Raw genomic sequence first — 26,383 nt, 5'->3', positions numbered from 1 at the left:
CGTACTAAGTGTACACACCGATTTCAAATGATAAATTCAACATTAATGTCTAGTTTTCAAATGTGCCACTAGATGGCAGTCTACACATTTCGGTGAAATCTGCCAATGTAATTCTTCATTACAATGAGTACCTGTCTTATGTTTTATTAAGAGGTGTTATGCAGAATTGCTTATTAATAGAGGATGGCAAAACAGTATACAAAGCATTTGGAGGAAGAAAAAAAAAAAGCTTGACAACAATATGTAAAATATAGTAACACTGAATAAAAATGATGGTAGTATTGATCATGTAAATTAAAGTGAGAATGGTCTCACCTGGTATATTATCTAATTCCAGGAAGGAAGTAATGCACAAGAATTTAAAGGAAAATACAAGCTTAAAATAGTTCAGGAGATATACTAATATGTGCAAAAAGGTGTAATACTTATAACTCACCATAAAATAAAATCCTAGGGAAGTTATTGTAGCGGACTCCGGGTAACCTGACCGGTAACCTCCGCTATTTCCTTCCTTCTGCCACTCTCGAACCACTTAAAGTACAAAAACCCATTTCTCCCCAGTAACTGGACAAGATCTAGTTCTGGAGGTACAACACGATTTTATTGGCCACACACGGCTTTTATGCATAACCCCATGCAAGGGGTTTACCACACAAACGTACTGGGTCCCAACGCCGAATCCTCCCCCTCCCTGGGGTCCCAGCGTGGGAAATTAGACTTCGTTCTCTTTGTCCTGAAAGCCTGCCACCCAAACACAGGGTTTCACACAACAGACTATAGGGGGTCTTCTTCCCAGGAGCCTTTGTGCCTGGGAGCCATGCGAATGGGAGTGCGAATGTTCTAATTGATTGGTGTGAACATTTTAATGGGGCACCTGGGAGGTCCTCATTCGGGAAACGAACAAGTCGGGAAACAATCCACGAAGGCTCCCCCTGGATGGCATTCATCTATACGAAATGGTGGCCACCCAGGGGGAAGCACGTGCCGATGGCTTCCCTTGCGGTTTTGGCACTAGGTCAAGGTGAGAAAGTTCTAATTGATGTTCTAACTAGGGTTCTAAATGGGCTATTGGGGCGATCCCCGTTCGGGAGATGGATGAGCTCCTCTCGCATGCACGCTCCCGAATGGGGAGCAGAGTACAATAGGCGAAATACAGAGAGGACACACATATTACAAGCGGGAAACACACAAACAGACCGTGGGTCTGCCACAGTTATAAAAAAGAGGCTTAAACACATTAAACTTTATTCACACTTGGTCATTAGGACTAGACTATGTATATTGGTAACCTTATGTGTAATGTCCACTATTATCCAGCAGGGGGCAAGGTAATGCAAAACAAATTATCAAACGGGGAAGTGTATAATATCAAGGGATATAAGGGGTATATATAATAAGAGTCCCTGCAGCTATAATAAGATGGACAGTATGTTAAGCAATTATTGTTCATTGACTTCTTTTTTCTTTACATCCTACTAGGGATCAGAAAATATACCAGGTGAGACCACTCTCAAAGGCGGAGTTAAGGTTAGAGAGGGGTCAATGTCAGTTAGATTTCATAGGGTGTTTAGTGTTAAGAAGATCAAAAGCTCATGAGGGGTTAACGTTGTACTATAGGGTTATTTAGCTTAGGGTTAGAGTGGGATTATTAGGTTTAGGGTTAGAGATGGGGTAAACTTGGTATTTGGGTACGTGGGGTGTTTAGTTTTTATGAGGAGTTAAAGGGATACTATAGTGCCAGAAATACAAAGCTGTATTCCTGGCACTGTAGCTCCCCCTGCCTCCCCCTCCCTCGTGCACCCCCACCCTGGTGAATAAAGAGTTAAAAATCCAGGTAGGTTGTGTGTGGGGGGGGGGGGGCAGTGTGTGGGGCAGTATGTGAGGGGGAGACAGTATGTGAGGGATACCGTGTGTGAGGTGTACAGTTTGTGTGTATGGAGGGGCAGTGTGTGTATATGGGGGTAATGTGTATATATGGGGGTGCAGTGTGTGTGTGTGTATGGGGGAGGCAGCGAGTGTGTATGAGGGTTAGTGTGTCTGTATGGGGGGTAGTGTGTGTGTATGGGGTGGTAATTGCGTGTTTAGGGGAAATTATTGTGGGTCTGTGGGGGTACAAAGGCAGATAAATACATACCTTTTTTATTTAATTAATAATAATAATTATTATTATTTTCATATCCCAGGCAAAGGTAAGAAGGGAGGAGGAACAGTACAAGGCAATTCCTGATGGTCCGGTGGAGAAGCCGTGGTGGTCCAAGTGGTGAGCGTTCAGGAGAAGAGCTGCTAGAGTTCACTCTCGCGACATTCGAAGCATTGCTGTAGTAACTGTGGCAACGTTCGGAGCTCGCAAGAGGAGAACCCGGCGGAGCTGCAGGTTAGAGCTCCCTGGGTCCTCTCTCCCTCTCCTGCCAGCTGCCAGCATTACACTGCAAGTGGTACAGTGAGGGAGATCTCTGATCTCCCCTCCTGTCCTGCGGAGCTGGCAGGGGAAGGGGATCATAGCACCAGCAAAATATCTTGCCGTGACCCTGTCTGCCCGTCGCGGTGCCCCAGGGTGCCGCGGCACCCAGTTTGTGAACCGCTGTTGTAACCCATTGTCAACAATATTTATCACACATTAATGTAAGGTCCCCAAAATCAGTTAGACTGGGGATTCATTAATGGAGAGAGACACATACGGTTTATTTACGGTTACTGTTAGCTCGCCAAGATAACTCAATCTGTTTGATTTGATTGCAACATCCTCCTATTTACCTGTACACATACACCAACCTATTACCTCTCTCTTTATTATTTTTTCTATGATATGACTTATATTCATTGTTTGATTTCCTGTAAATAATTACTATACATCTTATTTATGTATTTCTTGAAAAAGTTAGTTAAATTTTGATAGATGTAGAGAAATAATGGAAGTGCACTCAACCCTTCATCCAGGAATCCAGGGTGCTTTACTGGAGAAGTCCCAGTACCAGAGTGGACCACATATAAACTTATTAATTGTAGAAAATAATCCACTGTGTAGCTGCTGGTTCTAATAAATTGCCTACTTTTTGGAATTCGTTGGAGTGCCTGGATTATTTTCTACAATTAATTTAGTTAAATTTTGACCCAAGGCACTCTGAAGCCCCTAAAATATGATTGTGATGATTGTGATTGTAGTCTGACCAAAGTAAGAGAGGGTTAATTTTGCCATACTTGATGTGATATCGTTTAGAAGACAGCTTAATAGGTAATGGTCCATTGGAAAGTCAATGAATAAGCTCAAAAGAATAACAAAAGTATTCAACAGACAATAGTCTTTTGTTTTTCTTCTCAGTAATGTATCTACACACCATTTTTTTGTCATTTACCAGCTTCAGACGCCATATCGTTTATGATGCCAGTAGGATCAAATATAAAACATCACACAACATCTTATAGTTAGTAATTATAATTTCCAACGAAATTTATTGACTATAAAAAATAATTATAAAATCACAAAATCAAAGAAATACATATAAAAGTACTTTATATATTTATATACATTGACCAAATATTAGATACATTTTTGGACCTATGACTTTGTCCTATAAATGCTAATATTGCAGCACACACTTAACCCACTAATTAAAAACAAACATGGACTACAATGAAACATTAGAACCAGTTGTCCTCATCTGTTATCTTAATTATCTAAATGAATTTAATAATTTGTTGGTTTTCATTTTTAGTACTGTCACATGTTCTACCCTTTTATGTCATTTTCCTTGAATTTCAAATTTAGGCTCAAAATAGCCAAGCTGAAAACATTCTATAAGTCAGTCATGTTATTGGTCCGACTACTTTGGCTTTAAATTGGGAATTCATTTTAAATTCTCACTTTGGTGAATAACCTCGTTAACATACATGAGAATGCCAATGATATCTTGCACAGAGGTGTACATGGTTTCTACTTAACAATACCCTCAAATTTATAGTCTTGGATAAACTTATCAAATGATTGCATGTTTTTGGATGCACTTAATATGATTTATTATTTAGATTTTTTTAACATTTAGATTTTTGGGGTATGTTTTTGATATATTGATACTGTTATATATAATATATTTTTGGATTTCTTTTTTTAAGTTTATCCAAAAATATTAAATTTATTTTAAATGTTAAAAAAAACAACAACAAAAAAAACCAACTAAATCCAGGCAAATATGTGTTCATAAATTTACAGGAATGTATGCATTTAGACAGAAAACATGCTACGTTATTGCAAAAATAAGTATTCCCAAAGAAAAGTATAATCCACTGTCTATAAAGACAATTAGTCATTTATTTACCATTACTGAAGACAAATGACTACAGTGACTAGTGATTAACGTAACTGACTGCTCACTATATAGATCTAGATACTATCTATTAGATATTATGTGCTGTTCTAGTAAATAGGCACAGTCTTATTTAGATCAATTGGAATGGTTCCAGCTTTCTCCATTATATATTCTTCCTTGGATGACGGCCATTCATTCTGAAACAGGTGTGGGAGTTGGTGTTGGCTTGTGTCTTTCAAGAGCAGCACAGTCATCGGTGAAGAAGACCAAGTCCTGAGGAATATATATATATAAAGAATGTTGAGGAAATAAAGATTACTTCTGAGCAATTAGCATAATGATTTCATACATATCTGCAGAGACAACAGAAGGCGAGCTGTATGTTGGAATACTGCAAGTAGCCAACTAAAAAACTAGGTAACAAAATATCATTTCTGATTGGCTGAAAATGAATATGGAAGTTTTGCCTCAAACAATATGATATTAAACAACAGAGCAAAGAAACTGTGCGCCTTCTATGCTATTATTTTCTTTAGCTCTTATTATTTTTAGCTGTAAAAATAAAGTGGCAGATGTGATTATCTTCATTAAAGGAACACTGAAGCATAAGGAATACAAACTTGTATTCTTAAAGGGAAACTATAGTGTAAGGAAAAACAAAGTTTTCCTAGCACTATTGCTCGTTATAGTGCCCCGCTTCCTCGAACCTTCCTCCCCCCAGTGGTGCTGAAGGGGTCACTTACTTGGCACTGGTTCAGGCTCCGCTTCTGCTTCTCCTCCAGCGACGTCAGCCGGAGGGGGGACCTAATGATCATGCACGGTGAGGCTTGCCCTTGCATTAGGACTTCCTCCATAGGAAAGCATTGTATAATGCTTTCCTACGGGATTTTGGGTGACACTCATGCAAAGCACTATGTGTCCCTCAGTTTAGTTGTTTAGTATGTGCCCCAACATAGGAGGCGTGAGGGACCTGTGCCAGGTCCCCTTTTATTAGATTAGCGACAGGGCAGCAATAGCTGCCCAATCGCTAGTCTCTTTTTAAAACAATGAGCAGCTACTGTCTGCTTGCTGTATAGTGACAGGAGGGAAGAAGTATATTTTACTTAGCATTAGTAAAGTTTTCTGTAAGACAAAAATTGCAAAAAGGAAGGGCTTTTCGTAATTTTGGTCTTTCGGCTTCTTAGGTGATAGCTCCCTAATCCTTATGTTTGATTGTCATAAGGATTCCAAAAAGGAGCTATCTACTAAAGAGCTCCCTATTTGGTACCCTGAAATATGGTAATCCCATAAAGGTGCCAATTTTGGGAGTTATCTAGTAAACGGCTGCAAGATGCAGATGTGGCATGTGGCCTGCGGCACAGATCAGAATTTAATTTATCCTAATGAAATTCCAAAATGAAAATAATGAAGAAATTGACAAAATTCGGTTCAGCTGAAACAATTGTTTTTTTCGTCTGATGAAAATGTTGGCAGTGCCAAAGTCTAGTTTTTGGCCATTGACTGATCTCTGGCTTATCTGGTTCAAAGATGTCCCTGTACATACCAAACGGAACCAAGCCAAAGAAAATATTCTCATTATATATGTTAACATGACTTACCCGTTTGCAAACTGAGTTCATGATGGTGTACAAGTTTCTTACTTTCTTCTTTAATGCAGTGACCCTGGGGAATCTACCACAGTTTGGGGTTGAAATAAATTCACGCAGCTTTGTCATCACACAAGAATTCTGTTAGAAAACATTGCAATGATTATTTAAAACAGGGCAATTACTTTTTATTGTCTTTGTTAGGATGCAAAATTTTACAGGGTCTCAAACCCTTACGCTGCCATGGACTTATGCAGTTAACATATCCTGCTTTCCTTTATCTCTATGTATGTTCACTGCAACAATTAAGGCACACCAGTCATTACGCAGTTCAAGAAAGTAGTAGATTTATAATGCATGTACATCGTATATATATGAAACACACTTTTCTTAGGGTGCATACAACAGAAGGCAAAATCAACCAATCATAGAACGTTCAGTGAATTATTCATATAACATTACGTATTGCTGTAAGTCAACTGCGCATGTATAACACGTCTTATCATAAATATGCAGTCTGAGTTTCTAGAACAAAGGCTTTTAACCCTTTATTTACCTGTATCTATGACAAGTCCCCTTTTCTGCCACTGCAGGAGAGAGAGTGAGGCAAGGTATATCCAGATGTACCAATTACACCTGTAGGACTTTAATTAGCGCTTCGCCTCTATTCCCTTTCCGTCTCACAACCACAGAACCATCAAGAAAGAACTGTCCAGATATTTGTAGATACAGGACAATATATGTTATTAGATCCATGTCTCATTATGCTGTGGTAACCTACTCGAGCCAGAGATGAAACAAGGACACTCCAAAATACCACAGACACAGGTCATTACAGAACAAAGGCTATTTATTATTTTGCAGGTTAAGGGGACTAACACCTGGACTGTGGCATGCCGGAGGGGGATCCATGGCAAAACTCCCATGGAAAATTACATAGTTGATGCAGAGTCTGGTTTTAATCCATAAAGGGCAGAAATCACCTGACATTCCTAAATTGTTTGGAATAACGTGCTTTAAAACATCAGGTATGATGTTGTATCGATCAGGTAGTGTAAGGGTTACGCCCGCTTCACAGTGACAGACCAAACTCCCCGTTTAACGCACCACAAACAACCGCAAACAGTCCATTTGCACAACCGCAAACTCTCCATTTGCACAACCGCAAACTCCCCATTTGCACAACCACAAACTCCCCATTTGCACAAGGTTGGATACCAAGCTAGCCATGTCCCGTTCCTTGTCCTCACTGATGTCATTGAAGGTCTCTTCCTCCACCCAGCCACGTACAACACCAAGGGTCCCTGAAAGGTGACAACAAGCCCCATGGGACGCCTGCTGTGTTTGGTCTTCCACCTCCTCAAAGCCACCTTCCTCGTCTGACTCCTCTTCTTCAGACTCCTCTCTCTGCGTTGCCTCTCTCTGCATTATTATAAGGTGTGTTAAGTAGTACTATTCCTATCAGTTTAATCCCTGTTACGTCCCCTATCAGGGGACGTGTATATAAGGCATCAATTTTAGGAAGCGGGAGATGGAAAAAGATGCTTGGTCGGTCCTCCTACTTCAAATTTGGGGCACTGCGCGTGCAATCTAATGTGCCACCAGATAGGAGTGGTGTGTTAAGTAGTACTATTCCTATCAGTTTAAACCCTGTTACGTCCCCTATCAGGGGACGTGTATAGAAGGTATCGATTTTAGGAAGTGGGAGATGGAAAAACATGCTTGGTCGGTCCTCCTACTTCAAATTTGGGGCACTGCGCGTGCAATCTAATGTGCCACCAGATAGGAGTGGTGTGTTAAGTAGTACTATTCCTATCAGTTTAATCCCTGTTACGTCCCCTATCAGGGGACGTGTATATAAGGCATCGATTTTAGGAAGCGGGAGATGGAAAAAGATGCTTGGTCGGTCCTCCTACTTCAAATTTGGGGCACTGCGCTTGCAATCTAATGTGCCACCAGATAGGAGTGGTGTGTTAAGTATTACTATTCTTATCAGTTTAATCCCTGTTATGTCCCCTATCAGGGGATGTGTATATAAGGCATCGATTTTAGGAAGCGGGAGATGGAAAAACATGCATGGTCGGTCCTCCTACTTCAAATTTGGGGCACTGCGTGTGCAATCTAATGTGCCACCAGATAGGAGTGGTGTGTTAAATAGTACTATTCCTAGCAGTTTAATCCCTGTTACGTCCCCTATCAGCAGACGTGTATATGAGGCATCGATTTTAGGAAGCGGGAGATGGAAAAAGATGCTTGGTCGGTCCTCCTACTTTAAATTTGGGGCACTGCGCGTGCAATCTAATGTGCCACCAGATAGGAGTGGTGTGTTAAGTAGTACTATTCCTATCAGTTTAATACCTGTTACGTCCCCTATCAGGGGACGTGTATATAAGGCATCGATTTTAGGAAGCGGGAGAAGGAAAAAGAAGCTTGGTCGGTCCTCCTACTTCAAATTTGGGGCACTGCGCGTGCAATCTAATGTGCCACCAGATAGGAGTGGTGTGTTAAGTTGTACTATTCCTATCAGTTTAATCCCTGTTATGTCCCCTATTAGGGGACGTGTATATAAGGCATCGATTTTAGGAAGTGGGAGATGGAAAAAGATGCTTGGTCGGTCCACCTACTTTAAATTTGGGGCACTGCGCGTGCAATCTAATGTGCCAACAGATAGGAGTGGTGTGTTAAGTTGTACTATTCCTATCAGTTTAATCCCTGTTACGTCCCCTATTAGGGGACGTGTATATAAGGCATTGATTTTAGGAAGTGGGAGATGGAAAAAGATGCTTGGACGGTCCTCCTACTTTAAATTTGGGGCACTGCGCGTGCAATCTAATGTGCAGCCAGATAGGAGTGGTGTGTTAAGTAGTACTATTCTTATCAGTTTAATCCCTGTTACGTCCCCTATCAGGGGACGTGTATATAAGGCATCGATTTTAGGAAGCGGGAGATGGAAAAAGATGCTTGGTCGGTCCTCCTACTTAAAATTTGGGGCACTGCGCGTGCAATCTAATGTGCCACCAGATAGGAGTGGTGTGTTAAGTAGTACTATTCCTATCAGTTTAATACCTGTTACGTCCCCTATCAGGGGACGTGTATATAAGGCATCGATTTTAGGAAGCGGGAGAAGGAAAAAGAAGCTTGGTCGGTCCTCCTACTTCAAATTTGGGGCACTGCGCGTGCAATCTAATGTGCCACCAGATAGGAGTGGTGTGTTAAGTTGTACTATTCCTATCAGTTTAATCCCTGTTATGTCCCCTATTAGGGGACGTGTATATAAGGCATCGATTTTAGGAAGTGGGAGATGGAAAAAGATGCTTGGTCGGTCCACCTACTTTAAATTTGGGGCACTGCGCGTGCAATCTAATGTGCCAACAGATAGGAGTGGTGTGTTAAGTTGTACTATTCCTATCAGTTTAATCCCTGTTACGTCCCCTATTAGGGGACGTGTATATAAGGCATCGATTTTAGGAAGTGGGAGATGGAAAAAGATGCTTGGACGGTCCTCCTACTTTAAATTTGGGGCACTGCGCGTGCAATCTAATGTGCAGCCAGATAGGAGTGGTGTGTTAAGTAGTACTATTCTTATCAGTTTAATCCCTGTTACGTCCCCTATCAGGGGACGTGTATATAAGGCATCGATTTTAGGAAGCGGGAGATGGAAAAAGATGCTTGGTCGGTCCTCCTACTTAAAATTTGGGGCACTGCGCGTGCAATCTAATGTGCCACCAGATAGGAGTGGTGTGTTAAGTAGTACTATTCCTATCAGTTTAATACCTGTTACGTCCCCTATCAGGGGACGTGTATATAAGGCATCGATTTTAGGAAGCGGGAGAAGGAAAAAGAAGCTTGGTCGGTCCTCCTACTTCAAATTTGGGGCACTGCGCGTGCAATCTAATGTGCCACCAGATAGGAGTGGTGTGTTAAGTTGTACTATTCCTATCAGTTTAATCCCTGTTATGTCCCCTATTAGGGGACGTGTATATAAGGCATCGATTTTAGGAAGTGGGAGATGGAAAAAGATGCTTGGTCGGTCCACCTACTTTAAATTTGGGGCACTGCGCGTGCAATCTAATGTGCCAACAGATAGGAGTGGTGTGTTAAGTTGTACTATTCCTATCAGTTTAATCCCTGTTACGTCCCCTATTAGGGGACGTGTATATAAGGCATCGATTTTAGGAAGTGGGAGATGGAAAAAGATGCTTGGACGGTCCTCCTACTTTAAATTTGGGGCACTGCGCGTGCAATCTAATGTGCAGCCAGATAGGAGTGGTGTGTTAAGTAGTACTATTCTTATCAGTTTAATCCCTGTTACGTCCCCTATCAGGGGACGTGTATATAAGGCATCGATTTTAGGAAGCGGGAGATGGAAAAAGATGCTTGGTCGGTCCTCCTACTTAAAATTTGGGGCACTGCGCGTGCAATCTAATGTGCCACCAGATAGGAGTGGTGTGTTAAGTAGTACTATTCCTATCAGTTTAATACCTGTTACGTCCCCTATCAAGGGACGTGTATATAAGGCATCGATTTTAGGAAGCGGGAGAAGGAAAAAGAAGCTTGGTCGGTCCTCCTACTTCAAATTTGGGGCACTGCGCGTGCAATCTAATGTGCCACCAGATAGGAGTGGTGTGTTAAGTTGTACTATTCCTATCAGTTTAATTCATGTTATGTCCCCTATTAGGGGACGTGTATATAAGGCATCGATTTTAGGAAGTGGGAGATGGAAAAAGATGCTTGGTCGGTCCACCTACTTTAAATTTGGGGCACTGCGCGTGCAATCTAATGTGCCAACAGATAGGAGTGGTGTGTTAAGTTGTACTATTCCTATCAGTTTAATCCCTGTTACGTCCCCTATCAGGGGACGTGTATATAAGGCATCGATTTTAGGAAGCGGGAGATGGAAAAAGATGCTTGGTCGGTCCTCCTACTTCAAATTTGGGGCACTGCGCGTGCAATCTAATGTGCCACCAGATAGGAGTGGTGTGTTAAGTATTACGTGTATATAAGGCATCGATTTTAGGAACGTGTATAGAAGGTATCGATTTTAGGAAGTGGGAGATGGAAAAACATGCTTGGTCGGTCCTCCTACTTCAAATTTGGGGCACTGCGCGTGCAATCTAATGTGCCACCAGATAGGAGTGGTGTGTTAAGTAGTACTATTCCTATCAGTTTAATCCCTGTTACGTCCCCTATCAGGGGACGTGTATATAAGGCATCGATTTTAGGAAGCGGGAGATGGAAAAAGATGCTTGGTCGGTCCTCCTACTTCAAATTTGGGGCACTGCGCGTGCAATCTAATGTGCCACCAGATAGGAGTGGTGTGTTAAGTATTACTATTCTTATCAGTTTAATCCCTGTTACGTCCCCTATCAGGCGATGTGTATATAAGGCATCGATTTTAGGAAGCGGGAGATGGAAAAACATGCATGGTCGGTCCTCCTACTTCAAATTTGGGGCACTGCGTGTGCAATCTAATGTGCCACCAGATAGGAGTGGTGTGTTAAATAGTACTATTCCTAGCAGTTTAATCCCTGTTACGTCCCCTATCAGCAGACGTGTATATAAGGCATCGATTTTAGGAAGCGGGAGATGGAAAAAGATGCTTGGTCGGTCCTCCTACTTAAAATTTGGGGCACTGCGCGTGCAATCTAATGTGCCACCAGATAGGAGTGGTGTCTTAAGTAGTACTATTCTTATCAGTTTAATCCCTGTTACGTCCCCTATCAGGGGACGTGTATATAAGGCATCGATTTTAGGAAGTGGGAGATGGAAAAAGATGCTTGGTCGGTCCACCTACTTTAAATTTGGGGCACTGCGCGTGCAATCTAATGTGCCACCAGATAGGAGTGGTGTGTTAAGTAGTACTATTCTTATCAGTTTAATCCCTGTTACGTCCCCTATCAGGGGACGTGTATATAAGGCATCGATTTTAGGAAGCGGGAGATGGAAAAAGATGCTTGGTCGGTCCTCCTACTTCAAATTTGGGGCACTGCGCGTGCAATCTAATGTGCCACCAGATAGGAGTGGTGTGTTAAGTAGTACTATTCCTATCAGTTTAATACCTGTTACGTCCCCTATCAGGGGACGTGTATATAAGGCATCGATTTTAGGAAGCGGGAGAAGGAAAAAGAAGCTTGGTCAGTCCTCCTACTTCAAATTTGGGGCACTGCGCGTGCAATCTAATTTGCCACCAGATAGGAGTGGTGTGTTAAGTTGTACTATTCCTATCAGTTTAATCCCTGTTACGTCCCCTATTAGGGGACGTGTATATAAGGCATCGATTTTAGGAAGTGGGAGATGGAAAAAGATGCTTGGACGGTCCTCCTACTTTAAATTTGGGGCACTGCGCGTGCAATCTAATGTGCCACCAGATAGGAGTGGTGTGTTAAGTAGTACTATTCTTATCAGTTTAATCCCTGTTACGTCCCCTATCAGGGGACGTGTATATAAGGCATCGATTTTAGGAAGCGGGAGATGGAAAAAGATGCTTGGTCGGTCCTCCTACTTCAAATTTGGGGCACTGCGCGTGCAATCTAATGTGCCACCAGATAGGAGTGGTGTGTTAAGTAGTACTATTCTTATCAGTTTAATCCCTGTTACGTCCCCTATCAGGGAACGTGTATATAAGGCATCGATTTTAGGAAGCGGGAGAAGGAAAAAGAAGCTTGGTCGGTCCTCCTACTTCAAATTTGGGGCACTGCGCGTGCAATCTAATGTGCCACCAGATAGGAGTGGTGTGTTAAGTTGTACTATTCCTATCAGTTTAATCCCTGTTACGTCCCCTATTAGGGGACGTGTATATAAGGCATCGATTTTAGGAAGTGGGAGATGGAAAAAGATGCTTGGTCGGTCCTCCTACTTTAAATTTGGGGCACTGCGCGTGCAATCTAATGTGCCACCAGATAGGAGTGGTGTGTTAAGTAGTACTATTCTTATCAGTTTAATCCCTGTTACGTCCCCTATCAGGGGACGTGTATATAAGGCATCGATTTTAGGAAGCGGGAGATGGAAAAAGATGCTTGGTCGGTCCTCCTACTTCAAATTTGGGGCACTGCGCGTGCAATCTAATGTGCCACCAGATAGGAGTGGTGTGTTAAGTAGTACTATTCTTATCAGTTTAATCCCTGTTACGTCCCCTATCAGGGGACGTGTATATAAGGCATCGATTTTAGGAAGCGGGAGAAGGAAAAAGAAGCTTGGTCGGTCCTCCTACTTCAAATTTGGGGCACTGCGCGTGCAATCTAATGTGCCACCAGATAGGAGTGGTGTGTTAAGTTGTACTATTCCTATCAGTTTAATCCCTGTTACGTCCCCTATTAGGGGACGTGTATATAAGGCATCGATTTTAGGAAGTGGGAGATGGAAAAAGATGCTTGGTCGGTCCTCCTACTTTAAATTTGGGGCACTGCGCGTGCAATCTAATGTGCCACCAGATAGGAGTGGTGTGTTAAGTAGTACTATTCTTATCAGTTTAATCCCTGTTACGTCCCCTATCAGGGGATGTGTATATAAGGCATCGATTTTAGGAAGCGGGAGATGGAAAAAGATGCTTGGTCGGCCCTCCTACTTCAAATTTGGGGCACTGCGCGTGCAATCTAATGTGCCACCAGATAGGAGTGGTGTGTTAAGTAGTACTATTCTTATCAGTTTAATCCCTGTTACGTCCCCTATCAGGGGACGCGTATATAAGGCATCGATTTTAGGAAGCGGGAGATAGAAAAAGATGCTTGGTCGGTCCTCCTACTTCAAATTTGGGGCACTGCGCGTGCAATCTAATGTGCCACCAGATAGGAGTGGTGTGTTAAGTAGTACTATTCCTATCAGTTTAATACCTGTTACGTCCCCTATCTGGGGACGTGTATATAAGGCATCGATTTTAGGAAGCGGGAGAAGGAAAAAGAAGCTTGGTCAGTCCTCCTACTTCAAATTTGGGGCACTGCGCGTGCAATCTAATGTGCCACCAGATAGGAGTGGTGTGTTAAGTTGTACTATTCCTATCAGTTTAATTCCTGTTACGTCCCCTATCAGGGGACGTGTATATAAGGCATCAATTTTAGGAAGCGGGAGATGGAAAAATATGTCCCTAATGTGCCACCAGATAGGAGTGGTGTGTTAAGTAGTCCCCCTCATCAGGCCTTTTTTAGTCGAATGTATCGCCCACTGTCAGTCCCTTCAGGATCCATCCCTCATTCATCTTAATAAAGGTGAGGTAATCTAGACTTTTTTGACCTAGGCGACTTGTCTTCTCAGTGACAATACCTCCCTCTGCACTGAAGGTCCTTTCTGACAGGACACTTGAAGCGGGGCAGGCCAGAAGTTCTATCGCAAATTGGGATAGCTCAGGCCACAGGTCAAGCCTGCACACCCAGTAGTAGTAGTCAAGGGGTTCATCGCTCCTCAGAGTGTCGATATCTGCAGTTAAGGCGAGGTAGTCTGCTACCTGTCGGTCGAGTCGTTCTCTGAGGGTGGACCCCGAAGGGCTGTGGCGATGCGTAGGACTTAAAAAGCTCCGCATGTCCTCTATCAACAACACGTCTGTAAAGCGTACCGTCCTTGCCGGCGTGGTCGTGGGAGGAGGAGGATTACTTTCACCTCTTCCCCTGTTAGATTCCCATTGTGCTGTGACATCACCCTTATACGCTGTGTAAAGCATACTTTTGAATTGATTTTGGAACTGCTGCATCCTTTCCGACTTGCCGTAATTCAGTAACATTTCAGGCATTTTCTGCTTATACCGGGGGTTTAGTAGCGTGGACACCCAGTACAGGTCGTTCTCCTTCAGCCTTTTTATACGAGGCTCCCTCAACAGACACGACAGCATGAAAGACCCCATTTGCACAAGGTTGGATGCCGAGCTACTTATGTCCTGTTCCTCATCCTCAGTGATCTCTCTGAAGGTATGTTCTTCCCCCCAGCCACGTACAACACCACGGGTGACAACGAGCACCCTGGGATGCCTGTTGTGGTTGGTCTTCCTCCTCCTCCTCAAAGCCACATTCCTCCTCTGACTCCTCTAACTCACAATCCTCTTCCAGCGTTGCCGCAGGTCCAGCAAGCGATGCTGATAAGGCTGTTTCTGGTGGTGATGGTGACCACAACTCTTCCTCTTCATGCTCATCTACGGCCTGATCCAGCACTCTTCGAAGGGCACGCTCCAGGAAGAAAACAAATGGTATGATGTCGCTGATGGTGCCTTGTGTCAACTTGCCCAAATGCAATGCCGCCAACAAATTTCTTCCGTTGTCACAAACCACTTTGCCGATCTCCAGTTGGTGTGGAGTCAGCCACTGATCCACCTGTGTGTTCAGGGTGGACAGGAGTGCTGGTCCGGTGTGACTCTCTGCTTTCAGGCAAGTCAATCCCAAGATGGCGTGACACTGCCGTATCCGGGATGTGGAACAGTACCTGGGGAGCTGGGGGGGGGGGGGGTGCCGTTGATGTGGAGCAAGACGCAGCAGCAGAAGAGGACTCAGCCGAGGAGGTTATGGAAGAGGATGGAGTAGGAGGAGTAGAGGAGGTGGCAGCAGGCCTGCCTGCAAGTCATCGCGGTGTCACCAACTCCTCTGCAGAGCCACGCATTCCATGCTTGGCAGCCGTCAGCAGGTTTACCCAATGCGCAGTGTAGGTGATATACCTGCCCTGACCATGCTTTGCAGACCAGGTATCAGTGGTCAGATGGACCCTTGCCCCAATACTGTGTGCCAGACATGCCATTACTTCCTTTTGCACAATCGAGTACAGGTTGGGGATTGCCTTTTGTGCAAAGAAATTTCAGCCGGGTACCTTCCACTGCGGTGTGCCAATAGGTACAATTTTTTTGAACGCCTCAGACTCCACCAGCTTGTATGGTAAAAGCTGGCGGGCTAAGAGTTCAGTCAAGCCAGCTGTCAGACGCCGGGCAAGGGGGTGACTTTGTGACATTGGCTTCTTACGCTCAAACATGTCCTTGACAGACACCGGACTGTGGGCACATGAGCAGGAACTGCTCAAGGCGAGAGACGGAGGGGCGGATGGTTGAGAGGGGGCAAGGAGGACAGCAGTGGTCAACGTGGTTGAAGATGCTGGACCAGGAGGAGGATGGCGGCTTTGAGTTTGTGTGCGGCTTGTACTCATGTGTTGATCCCATAGGCGTTTGTGATGTGCGATCATGTGCCTTCGCAAAGCAGTTGTACCTAGGTGGGTGTTGGACTTCCCACGACTCAGATTCTTTTGGCACAGGTTGCAAATGGCATCGCTGTTGTCAGAGGCAGACACACACAAAAAATGCCACACTGCTGAGCTCTGCAATGACGGCATTCTGGTGGTGGCAACAGCATGTGTTGATTGGCGTGCTGTCTGGCTGACCCCGGGTGCCGATGCATGCTGTCTGACTGTGCCACTAGCTCCTTGCGATGACCTCCCCCTGCTTCCAACTCGTCTCCTCCTCCTCCTCTCTGTCTCCCAATCTGAACTTTCCCCCTGTTCTTCTTCTCTTCTAGCGGGCACCCACCTGACATCCACGGATGCATCGTCATCATCAACCGCTTCACTTGTATCTGACAACTCAGCAAAGGGAGCAGCAGTGGGTACAACATCATCATCATCACACCGTATGTGTGTAATGCTGCCTGACTGAGACATATCCCTGTTATCTATATCCTCTGGCAATAATGGTTGCGCATCACTCATTTCTTCCAACTGATGTTTTTTTTAAATGTACACTACTGTTACACCAGATATGAGTTGCACTGGTGTGACACTGTGCCCTGGCAGACCCTGAAACGCACACTAGTGAAGGAAACTGACTGCTATTATATTACAGTCAAAAAAGTTTTGTTTTTGTTAAATGCAAGCTATTGGGACACCTGTGAGTGAGTGGTGGCACTGGGCAAGTGGGCACAGTATACGCTGTGAGCCTGACACACACGCTGGCAGACAACTAACTGCTATTCAATCTATGGCAGTCAAATAAATTTTTTTTAAATGTACACTACTGTTACACCAGATATGAGTTGCACTGGTGTGACACTGTGCCCTGGCAGGCCCTGAAATGCACGCTAGTGAAGGAAACTGACTGCTATTAAATTACAGTCCAAAAAGTTTTTTTTTTTGTTAAATGCAAGCTATTGTGACACCAGTGATTTAGTGGTGGCACTGAGCAGGCCCTGAAACGCACACTAGTGAAGGAAACTGACTGCTATTATATTACAGTCAAAAAAGTTTTGTTTTTTGTTAAATGCAAGCTATTGGGACACCTGTGAGTGAGTGGTGGCACTGGGAAAGTGGGCACAGTATACGCTGTGAGCCTGACACACACGCTGGCAGACAACTAACTGCTATTCAATCTATGACAGTCAAATTTTTATTTATTTTTTAAATGTACACTAATGTTACACCAGATATGAGTTGCACTGGTGTGACACTGTGCCCTGGCAGACCCTGAAACGCACACTAGTGAAGGAAACTGACTGCTATTATATTGCAGTCCAAAAAGGTTTTTTTTGTTAAATGCAAGCTATTGTGACACCAGATATGAGTGGTGACACTGGGCAAGTGGGCACAGTATACGCTGTGAGCCTGACACACACGCTGGCAGACAACTAACTGCTATTCAATCTATTACAGTCAAAATTGTATCTTTTTTTTTTAAATGTACACTACTGTTACACCAGATATGAGTTGCACTGGTGTGACACTGTGCCCTGGCAGACCCTGAAACGCACACTGGTGAAGGAAACTGACTGCTATTATGTTACAGTCCAAAAAGTTTTTTTTGTTAAATGCAAGCTATTGTGACACCAGTGAGTGAGTGGTGGCACTGGGCAGGTCCTGAAACGCACACTAGTGAAGGAAACTGACTGCTATTATATTACAGTCAAAACGTTTTGTTTTTGTTAAATGCAAGCTATTGTGACACCAGATATGAGTGGTGGCACTGGGCAAGTGGGCACAGTATACGCTGCGAGCCTGACACACACACTGGCAGACAACTAACTTCTATTCAATCTATTACATTCAAAATTGTATTTTTTTTTTTTAAAAATGTACACTACTGTTACACCAGATATGAGTTGCACTGGTGTGACATTGTGCCCTGGCAGGCCCTGAAATGCACACTAGTGAAGGAAACTGACTGCTATTATATTACAGTCCAAAAAGTTTTTTTTTGTTAAATGCAAGCTATTGTGACACCAGTGATTTAGTGGTGGCACTGAGCCAGCCCTGAAACGCACACTAGTGAAGGAAACTGACTGCTATTATATTACAGTCAAAAAAGTTTTGTTTTTGTTAAATGCAAGCTATTGGGACACCTGTGAGTGAGTGGTGGCACTGGGCAAGTGGGCACAGTATACGCTGTGAGCCTGACACACACGCTGGCAGACAACTAACTGCTATTCAATCTATTACAGTTAAAATTGTATCTTTTTTTAAAAATGTACACTACTGTTACACCAGATATGAGTTGCACTGGTGTGACACTGTGCCCTGGCAGACCCTGAAACGCACACTGGTGAAGGAAACTGACTGCTATTATATTACAGTCCAAAAAGTTTTTTTTTTGTTAAATGCAAGTTATTGTGACACCAGTGAGTGAGTGGTGGCACTGGGCAGGCACTGAAACGCACACTAGTGAAGGAAACTGACTGCTATTATACTACATTAAAAAAAATGTTTTGTTTAAATGCAAGCTATTGTGACACCAGTGAGTGAGTGGTGGCACTGGGAAAGTAGGCACAGTATATGCTGTGAGCCTGACACACAGGCTGGCTGGCAGGCAGGCAGGCAGGCAACTGCAATTACATTACACAGAAAAAAAAAAGCAGACAGCTACACTGTCCCTACTCTCACTAAGAATGCAGCTTCACAATGAATGTAAAATGGATGCTGTCCAGGAGGTGGGAGGGTCTGGGAGGGAGGGTCTGCTGCTGAATGGCTGGAATGTGTCTTCTGACTGTGAAGTACAGGCCAGGGTCAAAGTTTACTCAATGATGACGAATAGGGGGTGGACCGAACAGCGCATGTGTTCCCCATTTGTGGCGAACGCGAACAAGCGATGTTCGCCAGGAACTATTCGCCAGCGAACAGTTCGGGACATCACTAATAGTGAGCATTCCTGACATTCCACACATGCGCCCTGGTTCAAGATAGTTGCACAGTAGTTTTAACCATGTGAATACTGAACTTTTCTTAAACATCCTGAAGCTTCTACCACACATATATATTTTTTTATATAGCTCTGTATGTCTACAATTCATTTCCCATCATTAAAGTCATCAAAGTATTTCTTAGTGAAAAACCTCACAGAGAACAGACAGAAGGTTAATGCAGTAATCCTTATTTAGAAGGCTCAAATGAGTCCTTGAGATCTTTACAAAGTGCTTTACAGAGGGAATTTATGCCATTGCCATGTCAGATTGTTCCCACCCATGTCATCAGTTGAGAAACAAAATATTAGGAAAACCTCCTTTCAGTGGTGTATTTATGATTTGTGCTGCCCTAGGCAGGACGGTGCTCGGGCACCCCCCCTAATTTAAATTTCCCCCATCCCTTCCTGTCAAGGTCGCACTTTGACTGACAGACGCTCACTCACTGACAGACGCACACTCACTGACAGACACACACTCACTGACAGACACACACTCTCATATACACTGACAAACATTGATATACACACACTATTACTTGGACACACACTGACAGATGCACACACACTGACAGATGAACACTCTCACTGACAGACGCACGCACTCCCTAACCAACACATAAACACTCAATGACCGACACATACACACTCACTGACCCACACACACACACACATACACTCACAGACACACACATAAACACTTACACACACACACATTCACTTGCAGACACACACACATACACACTTACAGACATACACACTTACAGACACACACACATTCACTCACAGACACACACATAAACACTTACAGACACACACACATCCACTTACAGACACACACACATACACACTTACAGACATATACACACACTTATAAACACACACTCACACACACACACATTCACTTAGACATACACACTCACAGACACACACACACACAGCTCTAATGGGCTGAGGTATGGACTCCACAAGACCTCTAAACATGTCCAGAGGTATCTGGTGTGATACAAAGTGAATAGATGGCGCTTCTGTATACAAAAATATTAAACAGTATAAATTAATTAAAATAGCAGCAACCATGTGCAGTGCAAAGACCCAAAAAACACACACACACAATTTGTAATCTGAAGAAGCCGAATCATCAGTGAAACATGTAATCTCGTAGGACATCATTGCCCTGCCCCCCAGAAGTAACATGCCATGTCTTGAAGACTCAGAACTATAGTTACCTCTGCTTAGGTCTGAATAGTGCCGGTCTTAACTCTACTAACTTGCTTATTTGCTTATTTTGGTTATTTGCCCTCGGAAACTGCAATAATTACCACTGTAGAATTAAGGGACATGGGACATTGCACCCAGACCACTTCAATGAGCTGAAGTCGTCTGGGAGCCTGGTGTCCATTTAAACTTTATATGGAGAACATTGATATTACACCATAGAGGAAGTAAATAGATTCAACTCCAATGCTGCTAATAATAATAATAAAAAATAATAATAATAATAATAAATAGATGCAATTTGTAATTATCTGGTGATTTCCCAGCAATTAATGATTTAGTGAAAAACACGGCAAGTAAAGTCCAAAATGTTGCAAGAGATATTATAAAACTCTATACTCTAGCCATAATATATCTCTAAATAAGGGATGATTGAATGCATGAGTGTTTAGTATTATTTAAATTACAATATCGTATCCTTGAGGTATCGCTAAACAGAAATCTATGCAAAAAAGTTTGTATTATCCCCAGTTTAGTTCATGTTTCAAATTGATGTTATTCTGATTTTTTTTAAATGAAAAGAAAATGTTTTTCATGATGTTAAACCTTTACATTACTCTTGATATTAATTGATTTTTTTTTTTTTAAATGAAAAGAAAATGTTTTTCATGATGTTAAACCTTTACATTACTCTTAATATTACATATTTTTTTGGCCCGAATTTATAATCCTTTTTTTTTTTTTTCATTCAGTGTACACACTTTTTGATTTCACTACATGTTTAATAATACTTTGCTATATGCTACCCGATAGATTACCACCACTGGACCAGAACTTAACCATGCTGATGAGTCCTTAGAACAGGGGTAGGCAACCTACGGCACTAGTGCCATGCACGGCACTCGAGGTGTCTTTCCACGGCACTCAAGGCTGCTAGAGCCAAACAGGGTCTGGCCTATCAGGAGTCTCAGTGAAACTTCAGATATCTGCTAATACAAAGAGGTAGTGAAGGACAATCCTCAATTTATGTATTGCAGCACGTAGAGGTAATGATCTCAGATCACTTCCTCCCAGCACTTGTGAATGGGAATCCACTCTGTAGTAGAGCAGCCCACAGCTGATGTTGCAGCTCCTGTCCTTGACCTGTACCTGCCCAGGCTGGTCCCCACTGAAACCCAGGGAAGCCACCCACACTGCTAGATATACACAGACCTGCAGAATAAGCCTCCCCTCATACAAATAATATGAACAGCCCACACCCAAACATACACACAATCCCCACAAACGCAACACCACTAACAATCTACATACATGCACACAATCCCACATGCAGCCTCTCACGTGCAAAACCCCAAACAGCCCCCATACACTACCTAACACACAATGTGACATATCCATCCACACACAATTCCACAAGCAGCCCCCATACACAGCCCACATTCATATGTACCATACACGATACCATAAACTACTAATGAACATATACAATATAATAGCTCATATACGCACAAATACAACGATACAAAGCAATTACAGTATAAATAACACAAGCAGAATACGGCAGCGCACACACCTCAATTTAAAAAAATAGGATCGGCAGGGCCGTTTGAAGGAATTTGGGGGCCCCAAGAAAAATGGACATGGTCCCCCCCCCCCCTCCCCCGCACGCAAAGCCTACAGGAACCACAGCATAGCCATACAGTTTAAGTTCACCCACACTTTATATAAATAAAAAAGGTTTACAGTGCAAATACTGCTGTTGCATATAATGTGCATAAAACTTGAACATTTTCAACAATTGAAAATTCCCTGTGTTCTCCTCATCTCCCCTTCTCCTCACCCCCCCTCCCTGTGTTCTCCTCATCTCCCCCCACCCTGTGTTCTCCTCATCTCACCTTCTCCTCACCCCCCCTGTGTTCTCCTCATCTCCCCACCCCCCCGTGTTCTCCTCATCTCCCCTTCTCCTCACCCCCTCCCTGTGTTATCCTAATCTCCCCTTCTCCTCACCCCCCTCCCTGTGTTCTCTTAATCTCCCCTTCTGCTCACCATCCCCCTCCCTGTGTTCTCCTAATCTCCCCTTCTCCTCACCTCCCCCCTCCCTGTGTTCTCCTAATCTCCCCTTCTCCTCACCTCCCCCTCCCTGTGTTCTCCTCATCTCCTCACCCCCCGTGTTCTTCTTACTCCTTCCCCCCTCCCTATGTTCTTCTTTCTGCCCCATGTTCTTCTTACTCCTCCCCCTCCCTATGTTCTTCGTATTCCCCTCCCCCTGTGTCCTTCTTATTCCCCTCCCCCTGTGTCCTTCTTATTCCCCTCCCCCTGTGTCCTTCTTACTCCCCTCCCCCTGTGTCCTTCTTACTCCCCTCTCCGTGTCCTTCTTACTCCCCTCTCCGTGTCCTTCTTACTCCCCTCTCCGTGTCCTTCTTACTCCCCTCTCCGTGTCCTTTTTACTCCCCCCCCCCACCCTCCGTTCTTCTCACCTCCCCTTCCCTGTAGCATGGCCAAGCTCAGGGTGCACTTCCTGTCAGTCCGTCCGGGAACAAGAAACTGAATCTCCTGTACCGCGTGGTACTCGGCCGGACTGACAGGAGGAAGAGGAGCTCGGCCACGCTACAGGGAAGGGGAGGTGATGAGAAAGGCAGTGCTGCAGCCGCCTGAGGCTCTCTATAGAGCGCTCAGGTGGCTGCAGCCTTATAGGAAGCGCCGGCCCTGCTTGGGGTCCCAGGCCAGCTCGGGATCCAAAGCAATTGCTTGGCTAGCTTGCCTGGTAGCGACGGGCCTGAGGATCGGCACGCTACGGGACATCACAATCCTATATCGGCACAGTGCTGCTAAAAGGTTGCCTACCCCTGCCCTAGAAGATGGAACAGAGCCAATTGCTTGTTTCCATGCATCAAAGCTGATAATCATTATCGATACCAACAGCCAATAGGTCATTGCAACTAAAATAAATATAGACAGATTTCTATGGTTCATAGTTGCATTAATGTCTCCATTGATACGGACCACCGGGTAGCCTTTACCATTGTGGAAACTGGACAGAAAGGTAAGAAATGTAGAAATGTCATAGCAACTCCACCAGGACACCAGGACATAGAAACTGAGCAAGTAGTTACCCCTATCGGTTTATTCACTAAACAGCAAATTGTATTGATTTGAAAACCTAATTGCACAACGTAAGCAAAAATACCTGGTTTTATTTAATGAAAGCAAATTCTGTACATTATGTTAATAGAAGGTTTTACTACTTACTTAATGACCTTAAAGAGGAGGACATAAATGTATTTTTGGTTCCAATAGGATGTCTTGAGACATTGCTTTCCTTTTATTGTCTTTTGAACTTTACTTCTAGAAAAGCAGCGTGAAATTAAATGTATTCGCAAATTAAACAGACCTGATGGAAGATTTCACTGTGTAACACAGAGATGTTAAAAAGTTAGAGCATCCACTTATTACCAGCCACTAACAGCGGACGTATGTAGTATGGATAGTATGGAAGTAGCGTGAGTCCCTAGCTGTGCCAGCAGTCATTTTAAATACAATTAGCTTTTTGGTGACAGATAATGACAACAATGGAAATGAGCTCCAGGTTGGTCCTTGATCCATTAGGATATAAATCCATGTTTTACAGTAACACACAGATGTCCGAGCACTCAATCGCTGGTAAGATTCAGCTTTATCAGGTCAGGGAATATCACAATGTTTCTGTCTTGCAGTCAGACCTTTCCCATCCACATTTTGACATAAAGGAACTATATTTGAAAACTGTACGTCACCTGCAGAATCATGGGATGCAATCTAAATGTGATACTGTGAGAATAGAAACATGCTATTTCAAAGCTGCTTTGTTTGAGGCAAACTTTTTCTAATAATATTCTTGGAATGACATAGGAGATATGTAGCAGTAAACTCTGGAAGTTACCTAATTGAGTGGGTAGATTTTATCTCTTGTTAAACTTGGCAAAACTTTGATAATGCTCGCCTGGATATTGCTTTATAGATTCCCAACATATTAAGTTCCCAACATGATAACCAAAGAATTTAAAGTCATTGTCATCTTTATGATCAGCATTAATATTATTTTATAAAGAGTCAACATAAAGGGGCACTGTACATTTGGGAAACAAGACAAACACAAAACAAAAACGAAACGTACAAGTAACAATGACAAAACAAACTAGTAAATCAGAATGGGGAGAGGAGAGTGTGACAAAAGGCAGGATTGGGTTTTAGTTGGTAAAATGAAAATTAATCTGCTCGGGAGAGAATATTAAGAGACTTTCATAAATTTGGTATCGGGAGAATAGCATACTGATTAAAAATGAAACTGAAAGACACGGAGCACCAAATGAGTAAATGACATAGGTTATAATAATTAATGAGGAATGTAAGATCACTTACGTGTACATCCAAGTATAGAGCTGGGAGTAAATCCATGCATGGTCCCTGTCAAAAAGGAACAGACCAGGGTTATTACTTTGGGGACATTTTCTGAGATTTTTCCATTTCATTGAGATTTCCAAATTACTTACTGATGGAACAATTTTCTCCAATTTTTCAAAAGATTCTGTGATTTCTTTGCTCAGAGCTAAAACCCTTGAATAGCAGGTTAGGGGAGCAGATCTGGTTGAGAGAATGAGGAGACTGAGTACTAATGAACTCAGAAATAGCTTCATTACTGACTGCAGTGTGGGAGCAAGGGGCTGCTAATGGTTAGAGCTGCAGTTTGTAAATCAATGAACACATAGAAGCACAGTCAACACCAATTTATACCAAGATTGGAATCAAGGAGGGGTGAGGACTGAGGGGAAGTTTAGGCTTTAAGCCAAACAGGACAATTCACGTTTACATTTTAAGCTATGTTAGGAGACAGGAATTGGTATCATTCCCATTTGCATCTAGGACTGAATGGGTAAGGAAAACACAGAAAAGTACAGATGAGAAAAATTTACTGAATGTATATTTACTGTAATTTTTTTAAGTAACAAAACAAATAAAACACAAAGACGGAGAAGTAGAAGAGACATTGGTGGAGCAATCAGTACGACATTGCTTATCATTGTGTCTGCTCAGTGTAGAAATAATTTGCACAAGCCAACAATATTTTGTTTTTGTGGTTTATGGCATCAGTGCTTTTAAATCGGACAAAACATGGCATTTCTTTACAACTGAACGCATGGTTTGGTTTACTTAAAAAGACACTCTGGATCCCTAAAGCAATTTATCTTAGTGAAATGTTTTATGCATTCTTTATTTACAGTTTTGTAAATTAACCGCGTTACACGTGCCTTATTGTCAGTCATAAAACTGGTCCTGTTACTTTGTAGTCTGTTTAGCTCAGTGGAGCTAAATTTAAGAGGATGTAATTGCCTGCAGCACCTGCCTTGTAAAGACTTCTCAATGAGTTGCATTGGGAAATCTGTGATTGGACAGCCACAGAAAGACTGGGCGAGGTTAAAAGGGGAGGGCTTTCAACGACAGCAGACAAGAGAACTGCAGGTTCTGTAAGTGGTTTTTAATTGTTTTAACCACAAGGAAAAAACAAAACAATTAAATGCATGCATGTTTTAATTGAAGGTTTAGCTACTAAACAGTGATTTTTCTTTGTATTTGGGCAGTGCAGTGCCTCTAAAAATTAACTAGACTACATGGATTTATAGAAGATACTGCTCTCCACAATATCTGAAGGTGGCACACCTTTTTCCCACTGGTATTAGGAACAGAAGTTGACTTAAAATTAAGAAGAGGATTCTAAAGGACCTTATTATAAGTATCAAGTATCCCTACCTTACTGATAAGGCTAAAAACATCAGCACCCGCACCGACTGAGCAATTAGGAAAATAAATGAAGAATTTGGTACTATACACTTGCACTTCGCTTCATCATACTGCTTGTATGTGGAATGCAGCCCTTTCCTCTTCTCTTTATGTACACGTACAACTATGATCTGTTCGTCCCAATCGCCAACCCTGGCTTAACAATTAACAGAGTATTTTGTTGCTCACTATATCCTTCACAGCCTCAAAGTTATCACTTTCCCTTTTCACTCTACTGGCCTTCCACCCTTTTCTCAATGAGTACTCTACCTCCCCCAAGCAACCTACCTAAAGTAATTAATTATGTCTTTCCCCCCTCACCTATGGCGACCCTAAACAAT

At 43.0% G+C, this 26,383-nt stretch overlaps 1 protein-coding gene across 1 annotated transcript; it reads right to left on the bottom strand.

Annotated features, from left to right (window-relative positions):
• Positions 1-4,167: 4,167 nt before the first annotated feature.
• Positions 4,168-24,955, bottom strand: CYTL1 (cytokine like 1). Its single transcript, XM_063459865.1, has 4 exons — positions 24,758-24,955; positions 24,627-24,671; positions 5,903-6,031; positions 4,168-4,577 (listed from the first exon to the last, which is right to left on the bottom strand). The coding sequence occupies exons 1-4, from the start codon at positions 24,899-24,901 to the stop codon at positions 4,497-4,499; spliced, it is 399 nt and encodes a 132-aa protein (XP_063315935.1). The 5' UTR covers positions 24,902-24,955; the 3' UTR covers positions 4,168-4,496.
• Between the last annotated feature and the right edge of the window lie 1,428 nt (positions 24,956-26,383).

The sequence above is a fragment of the Pelobates fuscus genome, chromosome 6 (genome assembly GCF_036172605.1).
Source record: "Pelobates fuscus isolate aPelFus1 chromosome 6, aPelFus1.pri, whole genome shotgun sequence".
NCBI lineage: Eukaryota > Metazoa > Chordata > Amphibia > Anura > Pelobatidae > Pelobates > Pelobates fuscus.
Note: the sequence above shows the minus strand (reverse complement) of the source record. Positions and strands in the feature narration are given on the sequence as shown.